The sequence below is a fragment of the Erpetoichthys calabaricus genome, chromosome 10 (genome assembly GCF_900747795.2).
Source record: "Erpetoichthys calabaricus chromosome 10, fErpCal1.3, whole genome shotgun sequence".
Lineage (NCBI taxonomy): Eukaryota > Metazoa > Chordata > Cladistia > Polypteriformes > Polypteridae > Erpetoichthys > Erpetoichthys calabaricus.
Window position 1 is genome coordinate 153,761,818 of NC_041403.2, and position 9,640 is coordinate 153,771,457.

The window sequence follows — 9,640 nt, forward strand, 5'->3', positions numbered from 1 at the left end:
CTGACAAGCTCCGGGTTTGCTGAAATATTACTGAAGAAAGAAAAAAAACGAAAACGGGCAAATGGGGCTATGCATACAAATGTCCATCCATCCATTATCCAACCCGCTATATCCTAAATACAGGAGCCAATCCCTGCCAACACAGGGCACAAGGCAGGAAACAAACCCCGGGCAAGGTGCCAGCCCACCGCAGGGCGCACACACCCAAACACACCCACACACCACAGACAATTTAGAATCGCCAATGCACCTAACCTGCATGTCTTTGGACTGTGGGAGGAAACCGGAGTACCCGGAGGAAACCCAGACAGACACGGGGAGAACATTCAAACTCCACGCAGGGAAGCGAACCCGGGTCTCCTAACTGGCACCTTTCACTGCGCCACCATGCCGCCCGCATACAAACTTAAAAGGTTTAAATAAAACAGAAAAATATAACTTTATTTTTACTTCCTTAACTTGTGGAGGGTGTATCCTGTAGCAAAGCCCTAAGTTTTTTCATGAAAGCCCCTTTCAGTCAATAAGCCTTAAAAACAGGTGTAAAGCTAAACTTGCAGCACCGCTATTCAATTACACTTGCCTAACGCCTCTCCTAAGGGGAGATACTGTGGGATCTGGGCATTCGTCAAAGCACCAATCACAGGCCCGATTAGAAAGCGGGAAGCTGTGATTTGTCGTCTCCCTCCCATGTAACAATCACAGCCCGTGTTACAACGCACTATGTACGTATGTGTATATGTATAAGTGTGCGTTTATGTATGTGTATATATATGTTGATATGTGTATGTATATATATATATATATATATATATATATATATATATATATATATATATATATATATATATATATATATGTGGATGTGTATATGTATATATATATATATATGTATATATGTATATATATGTATATGTAGATATGTGTATATGTAGATATGTATATATGTATATATATATGTTTACATAACCTCTTTAACACACTACTTCTCCGCTGCGAAGCGCGGGAATTTTGCTATACAGTAATCCCTCGCTATATCGCGCTTCGCCTTTCGCGGCTTCACTCCATCGCGGATTTTATATGTAAGCATATTTAAATATATATCGCGGATTTTTCGCTGCTTCGCGGGTTTCTGCGGACAATGGGTCTTTTAATTTCTGGTACATGCTTCCTCAGTTGGTTTGCCCAGTTGATTTCATACAAGGGACGCTATTGGCAGATGGCTGAGAAGCTACCCAGCTTACTTTCTCTCTCTTTCTCTTGCGCTGACTTTCTCTGATCCTGACGTAGGGGGTGTGAGCAGGGGGGCTGTTCGCACACCTAGACGATACGGACGCTCGTCTAAAAATGCTGAAAGATTATCTTCAAGTTGCTATCATTTGTGCAGCTGCTTTCTGAAATGACATGCTGCACAGTGCTTCGCATACTTAAAAGCTCGAAGGGCACGTATTGATTTGTGCTTGAAAAACAAACTCTGTCTCTCTCTGTCTCTCTCTCTTTATCTGCTCCTGACGGAGGGGGTGTGAGCTGCCGCCTTCAACAGCTTTGTGCCACGGTGCTTCGCATACTTAAAAGCCAAACAGAGCGAAATGCAAACAAATCAATAGGGCTATCTCTGTGACAGTCACTGCTCCTGACACGCACTCCTTTGAAGAGGTAGAGGTAGATATGTTTGCATTCTTTTAATTGTGATACGGAACTGTCATCTCTGTCTTGTCATGGAGCACAGTTTAAACTTTTGAAAAAGAGACAAATGTTTGTTTGCAGTGTTTGAATAACGTTCCTGTCTCTCAACAACCTCCTGTGTTTCTGCGCAAATCTGTGACCCAAGCATGACAATATAAAAATAACCATATAAACATATGGTTTCTACTTCGCAGATTTTCTTATTTCGCGGGTGGCTCTGGAACGCAACCCCCGCGATGGAGGAGGGATTACTGTATATATATATATATATATATATATTTATATATTTATATATTGTGACAGATGTCTAGGGACCTTGACCCACAGGGATGCCGGACGTACGGAAATACCGGAAGGAAGGCAGTATTTTCCCTGGGCCACAAGGGGGCAGTGCCCCTGGGTTCTACGGGGGACACTGAGATGGGGGATCCAACCCTATGCTCCACCATGGCCACCGCCAGGGGGCACCTGGATAGTCCCTGGACTTGAATATGCAGCACTTCCGCCACACTTGGGAGTGCTGCCGGAAGGAGGACTGAATTCCCTTGCAGCACTTCCGACACACACGGAAGTGCTGCCGGATGTTAATCAGGGGCCACCTGCAACACATACAGGGACTGAATAAAAGGGGCAGCCTCGCTCCAATCAGGGAGCCGGAGTTGGGTGGGAGAAGGACGGAGCTTGCCAGTGAGGAGTTGGAGGCGGCCGAAGAAGCAGAGAGGAGTCCTAAGAGACAGTGTCTTGGGTATATTGTCTTGGGTGTTGCAGGTTGTAATAAAAGTGTGTTGTTGAAGACTTTCTGTGTCGGCCTGTCGGTGTCCGGGTCCAACATGTCCACAACATATATATATATATATATATGTGCTGAATATAGATGCTATAAGAATTGAATATATAGAAATATCTCTATATATACAAAATCCAACGTCTCTCTGTCTGTATGTCTGTCAGCTTTTCATGAGAGAACTACTTAACGTATTTAGATTGGGCTTTTTTCTATAATTTGCTTGAACATTCCTGTTGATTTTGCGACTTCTCTCATTGCGCTAAGAGTGATATATTCATGTTAATCTGAGACAGAGGGGAAGGGGAAGCGTGACGTCAGGAATAGGGAGCCGGGCGAGGCCCTCCTCACTGTCCTGTTTCACTACTACGCGAACGGAGCTGCGGGGATGGCTAGTATATAATATAGGAGTAGTTGCATGTCTAGAAATTCCTCATAAGGGTTGGATAAAGCTGGTAAGGATAGAGTTGAGCTCACCATGTTGTCACTGCAAAGCAAATGAGAAGTGACAGTGTACTGATTAAACACATACTTGTTCTGAAGAGGCGAGGTTCAATTTCTTTCCACGCAAGAAGGTTTTTAATTTCCTCACTCAACACCAAGTGATCTTTCTCCAACGTATACCAATCATATTGGCCACCTTCCTTTTAAAAGAAAACCCTTGTTGTTCACTCTTGGCTCAATGACCTCAGATAGTTCTTGGTCAACAAACCCTGCTTGGTTCAGTCGCATGTTTGGAAGCTCTTTACTGTCCTGACAGCCACAACATTAAAAACAGGAACATCAACAGTATGAATGCACTTACGCAGGATGTTGACCCCGTGTCTTAAGGACTGCACACGACTGGGCTCCACTGAGGCACTGAGCACAGTTGAATGGCCGCCGATGATACACACTCTGTTGTCTTGGGAGGCCTGCTTAAACATCTGTAGTAGCTGATTGGCAATGATGGAATTCAATATTGAAATGATGACCATTGGGACGATAAACGACAGGAATACATTGACCTAGGAAAAGAATAAAAAACAGAGAAAGATCAGGATAATAAACTGACATACAGTTACAATACAATACAATTTATTTTTGTATAGCCCAAAATCACACAGGAAGTGCCGCAATGGGCTTTAACAGGCCCTGCCTCTTGACAGCCCCCCAGCCTTGACTATGTAAGAAGAAACCGAAAAACTCCTAAGAAAACCTAGTAGGGAAAAATGGAAGAAACTTTGGGAAAGGCAGTTCAAAGAGAGACCCCTTTCCAGGTTGGTTGGGCATGCAGTGGGTGTCAAAAAGAAAGGGGGGTCAATACAATACAATACACAGAACAGAACAAATCCTCAATAAAAAAGAAAAAATTTTTAGAAGTACAGAGCATAATTTAACAGTAGATGATATCACATAATAAGATTTGGATAATTTTAGACTCCTGGAGACCTCATTCATCAAGCTGCCTCCCCCATTTGGCCATTCCACGGCTGAAACAGTGTTGGGTCAGCCTATCCGATGAAAGGACCCCTCTTTCCCATGATTCCTGCGATCCTCCATCAGGGATGACTTTACCTTGGGCAGGCAAAACAACTTGGCAGATGGGCCATGGCACCAAGTGCCACATTTGAGTACCGAGAAGAGAAACAGAATAGGTGAGGGTTAGTATCCAATTCTAACTATCATGTTACTTATGTTTTAGTGCGAATGACTAACAACAGAGATGCAGTCTGTACAGTTAATCAGCAGCTCTAGTCAGGATATGCTAAACTGAAGTAGTGAGTCTTCAGCTGGGATTTAAAAGCTGAGACCGAAGGGGCATCTTTTATAGTAGCAGGCAAACCATTCCACAGTTTAGGGGCCCTGTAACTAAAAGCTCGACCTCTCACTGTTGTTTTATTAATCCTTGGAACCATAAGCAGACCGGCATCTTGAGATCTTAATGTGCGATAAGGTTTGTAAGTCATGATAAGTTCAGACAAGTAAGCCGGACCTCGGCCATTTAATGCTTTATATGTTAAAAGAAGGATTTTGAAATCTGCCCTAAACTTAACCAGGAGCCAGTGAAAGGATTTAAGAACTGGAGTTATGTGTTCGTATTTTCTTGTTCTTGTAATAATTCTTGCAGCCGCATTTTGTATTAACTGGAGGCTGTATAAAGAACAGTTTGAACATCCAGTGAACACCGCATTGCAGTAGTTAATCCTACTAGAGATAAATGCATGAATTAATTACCCAGTCTGATGACTGTCCATTTGCAGATGGCATGACGTGCCTACCAGCAACCTCCAAACACATCTGCTGTCTACAGTTTTATGAAGACAGATGACGGTTGTTATTATGATTTCATTTTCATTACAGCTTTATTTTCATTTTTCTTGATCATTTTCAAATATATTATTTTGATTAAAAATTTTTGTAAAAACATTTATCTAAAGATGTTATCCATGATGCCGTTTTGTTTATTTTAGGCTTAGTTTGTGGACTGTTGCTAGCCACATTCCTTTGCACGTCTGGTGGAGATTCCAACCCGTGATGGTGACAGAGAAGGAAGGTCAGCTCAAAAACTTTCTGGTTATCAGAGTTCTGGATAAAAAGTTTTAGTGGTGTGTGCATTGTGTTTATCAGTCTTCTGGTTTTGATTTAGGGTTTGTTTTATTTCATATTTGGCTTCTGGTATTTTGATTAGGCTTGGAGAGAGATCCGTTTCGACTTGCAGGTTACAAACTTTGCAAGAGTTTAATCTCAAAGGTGGGCTGAAATCTAAGTAATCAATGTAGACCTCAATGTTTTTTATTTGATACATGGGTTGTCCATTTGGTGTGGTATAATAATGCACACTGTCACACACGTGTTAGTAGTGGGACGTCGTGTGGACCAAGTAAATTTCATTCCACGCCAGGCCAGGGGAGGGCAGGGTGCACTAAACCTTCTCCTGTTATCTCTACAGACCAGCCGCGGGAAAACCTATCTGAGTCAGTGATGACACGTCCAGTTCCGGCACCCAGAAGAACGTCACTTCCGGTCTTGGCACACAGAGTGATGCCAGAAGGACATCACTTCCAGTCACGCTACATCACTTCCGGTCTGATCACTTAAAGCCGCCATCTTTCCCAACCCTCGTCAGTTCTATCTTGGACTCAGTGCTATCAACAGCTCTGTATTATTCAAAAAACCATTTGCAGCCAGGAATATTATACGGGTGGCTTCCCCAAACCTTTTTACGTGTGTCGAGTCTGTACCTTTTCACAGCACTCAATCCCTTTCTCTCACGAGGGCCTTTCCCTCTTCGGACAGAGTTGCCCGTTACCACTCCTTATTGTTGGCATCACTCATTAACCCCTTAACCGCCCTCTGCCGGATATATCCGGCACCGTTGTTTTATTGCTAACGCCATACTGCCGGAATTATCCGGCACATTTGCCTGTGGTTATATGAATGCCTGGCAAGTAGTATAACTGACGGTTTGGCTTGGGTATTATTACTACGTTGTATTTCGACAAGTCTGTGGTTGTTTTGGCCGGTCATGTGACGTGATTCGCATGTAACAGCTGTGAATATGGCGAAACGTAAACTGACTTCAAGTGAGGCTTTGCAGGCGATTTTGGACATTTCTGATCATGATTGTAGCAGTTCTGAAGAAGATTTTAGCGACAGTGATGAGCAGCAACGTGCGCTGCATGATACTGTGAATGAAGACACATCGGATGACGGCGCTGAGTGGGTGTATCCCCAGCATCTCAGCTGGGCTGCTGCCTGTGGTGAACTACCTTTTCTGCATTCGTTTGAGGGAACGTGTGGCTTTATTGTTGATGTAAACAATTACACTGCTGAGCAGTTTTATGAGCTGTTTGTGTCACCTGATTTGATCAGACATTTTGTTCATCAGACAAATCTGTATGCAGCACAGTTTATTGAGAAAAATCCCAATTTACCTCCACATTCCCGTGTTCGTGCTTGGTTTGACACTGATGAAAACGAAATGAAAAAATTCATTGGGATTTTGATGTTGATGGGAATAATCAGAAAACCAGATATTGAGATGTACTGGTCTACAGATCCTATGTATGCAACACCTATTTTTGCAGCTGTCATGACACGTAACCGATTCTCTTTGCTGCTGAAATTCTTTTATTTGAATGACAACAGAAACGAGCCAGATAAGAAAGATCCAAACCGCGACCACTTGTTCAAGCTACGTCCTTTGATTGATCATTTATTTGAAGCATTTCAGTTGCCCTACATGCCAGGACCGTCAGTTGCAGTTGATGAAAGTTTATTGTCGTGGAAGGGCCGCTTACAGTTTCGACAGTATCTACAATTGAAAAGGGCACGGTTTGGTATCAAGATGTTTTGCTTAGCTGAGAATTCAGGTTACATTTATAGATTTCGTGTATACACTGGCAACTTGCACAACATTTAGTGGTCAATACTGCTTGAATAAATGTAAAAAATGTAAAAAAAATGTAAAAAAGTAAAAAAACGAAAATTGTTCAGATTTCGCCTGGCGTGGGGAATATTTAGGGAGTTGGCGGTTAAAGGGTTAAACTGACCACTCTTGTAGTGTAAAAATGTAGCAGTGGCTGTTACTGCATTGGGTTGGTACCCTAGTCTTGTCAGGGCTTTAGTTTCTGTTTGTCTTGGTAGAGTAATATGTTGCTGTACTTTCCCCTTTTGTATTATTAATAAGTAGCCCTTGTCAAAATGCCTAATCTCACAGACTTACCACTGTTTATAAGGTATTATAGTATATAACTTATCCCCACCTGCCCTTCCATATCTATAGACAATTAGGTGTAGTAAAAAACAAGCAGGAGTTAAGTTACACATAAAATAATGTATTATTGATGATATTCATAAATAATAACAATATGCAAAGTACATTTGAATATTGGCAACCATACAACCTGATTAAAAGGTGATGTGTAGTTTCAGGCGGCACACAGACTAGTAGTTATTTAAAATGTCTCTAGTTAAGGCATCATTGGTGCTCAGTTTTCTTCAGAACAGGCCGTATGCCTGTCTCAATATGGCTGCTAAACTGTGCTCTCCATTGTGTTGTCTTCATCATCAGAGATTAGTAAGAGATGCTTCTTTCAGATGTTAGTAAGAGAGAGAATGTGGTTGAGAGAGCAGATTTATAGATTCTCTGTCCAACCCCTAGAGCCAATAGGACATCATGGGACTTAAAAGCTTCTGATCCAAGCCAATTCCAAACAGCCATACCTCAGACCAATGGGGGAATACAACATCTTAACACCTGCCACCCCCCAAGACCATATGTTAAAGTAACCTGGCTTCCTTGCTGGGGGGGGGGGTGTGGGGGGGGTTGAAAGACTTTAGCAGAGAAACACTCGCCAAACTGGTTTAAAGCAAACCCCCCAACTCTGTCGTAAAATTAAAAGAAACTCAGTCGTAAGGGGGGGGGGGGGGGGGGGGGGGGGGGGGGGGTGGGGACACGAATGCCTCTCACCAAAGTAACACTAAATCACATTGCTTTGCCTAAATTACAAATAAAGACATACAAAATATTTATCAAGTTATATGCAAAATCTCACATCACAACAGTTTCCCAACATGTGTGTAGATTTATTGTTATTTTTCAGTCATCCATTGCCCACCATGCAAAGTTAATTAGCCATTAGTATTACAGCAATGAGACTTGTTCACGTGATCTGAGCAGGTGCAAGGAAGTCTACACCTTGCTGCTGTTGCTGGCGAGTAACGTCAGACAGCAAAATTGGCCAACAAGACCAATGTTCTTATTTATTGGACCCTTATTTGATATTTTTATGATCATTTTTGACCCTTCTTTTACATGTTTTGCCTATTTTCAAAATTTTCTTCCTGACCCTGCCAACCAAACCGGCACACAGATATACAGACACTTGCCCTTTGATTAAAAGTGGGTATGCTACTTTCTGTCCATCTGGAAGTCACTCTCTCTTGGATATATTCATTGTTAAGGTTTACAGTGCACCATCTATTGGATTGTATTTTATAATGCCTGTAGTAATAAAATGCGTGGAATTTTTCTTTCCAACAGGTGGCACATCACAAACATTAGCACTGCTTTTACAAATCACACACCAAATGGCATAAAACTGAGACAAAGCAACCTGATGGACTCACAGATACACAGACACTTAAGGAGGACTGATGACTGCCACATTTTCTTGGACTTCCCCTCCAAGAGCTTCATCCAAGTTATGATTTGCAGTGTAAGCCTACATTGAACAAAGCTAAGTTACTTGTCCTACATGATTTCTTACCGCTGTATCACTAGGGAGGTGTATCGTCTTTTACGTTCTGTCTATATAGATTCGGATTAAGTAACATGCCGCAATCACAAATGAACTCATTTCCAGGAAGTGAGCACCCCCTGCTGGACGCAATGGTACATTTAAAACTATTTTAATTGTAAAGGTTCAGCTTGTGAAAACTTCTTTCTCTGGTTGTTTCTTTTCAAGAATTTTGGTGCACTTGACTTCACTTTGCCCATCACGTCAAATTCATTTGACAATTTGAACTGTTCTGTCTGGACTGCTCTTCTTGAGTTGCCCATTAAAGACGTCTGCCTGACTCTAGTGTGCATATGCATATACTGACCTTTTCCGTCTAATCCTACAAAAAAAATCAAATCAGACACAAGAGTTCTTCAGCTGCCGGTCGGAGTTTCATTCATTCGAAAAGAGGGAATGTGTTGCTGCTACGTTTCAATCTTTAAGGAGCTTGGCTTTCCTTTGGCTAGGTCCCTGTGACTTTTCGTACTTTATGGTGTCCATTAAATTAAAATTTCTGGGCATCACTGAGACAAATAGAGCACACCACCCCTGTGGCTCATTTATACCCACACCTGTTGGCGGTCTCCATTCACCAGTGTGGCTTCGTCTTTTGACATCTGGTCATTCTCCCCCCACGTCACTTGCCAGTACTTTACTCCTTTAAGTAAACCATTCTAATGAATAGAATATGTAATTATTCAAATAGGTTTGAGTCATTTTACATCATCAATTCCTCCACAAAATGTGTCTTTTAAAATAATGCTTTATAAACAGCTGCTCCTACTCTGTCATTGATACAGTAGATTTAAATATGAGGCCAACATGTGACTTCTGGCACGGTGAGTCAACAAATGTGTAAATTAGGTTATGATTTAACACGTAGGTTAAGTGACATTCAGAATTCCTC

General features: G+C 42.0%; 1 protein-coding gene across 1 annotated transcript in view; it reads right to left on the reverse strand.

Moving 5' to 3' along the window:
• ntsr1 (neurotensin receptor 1 (high affinity)) overlaps nucleotides 1-9,640 on the reverse strand; it is a 331,861-nt gene that overhangs the window by 121,402 nt on the left and 200,819 nt on the right. The window contains exon 2 of the mRNA XM_028812143.2: nucleotides 3,273-3,474. Within this exon, the coding sequence (XP_028667976.1) occupies nucleotides 3,273-3,474 (202 nt within the window). The remainder of the gene's footprint in view (nucleotides 1-3,272; nucleotides 3,475-9,640) is intronic.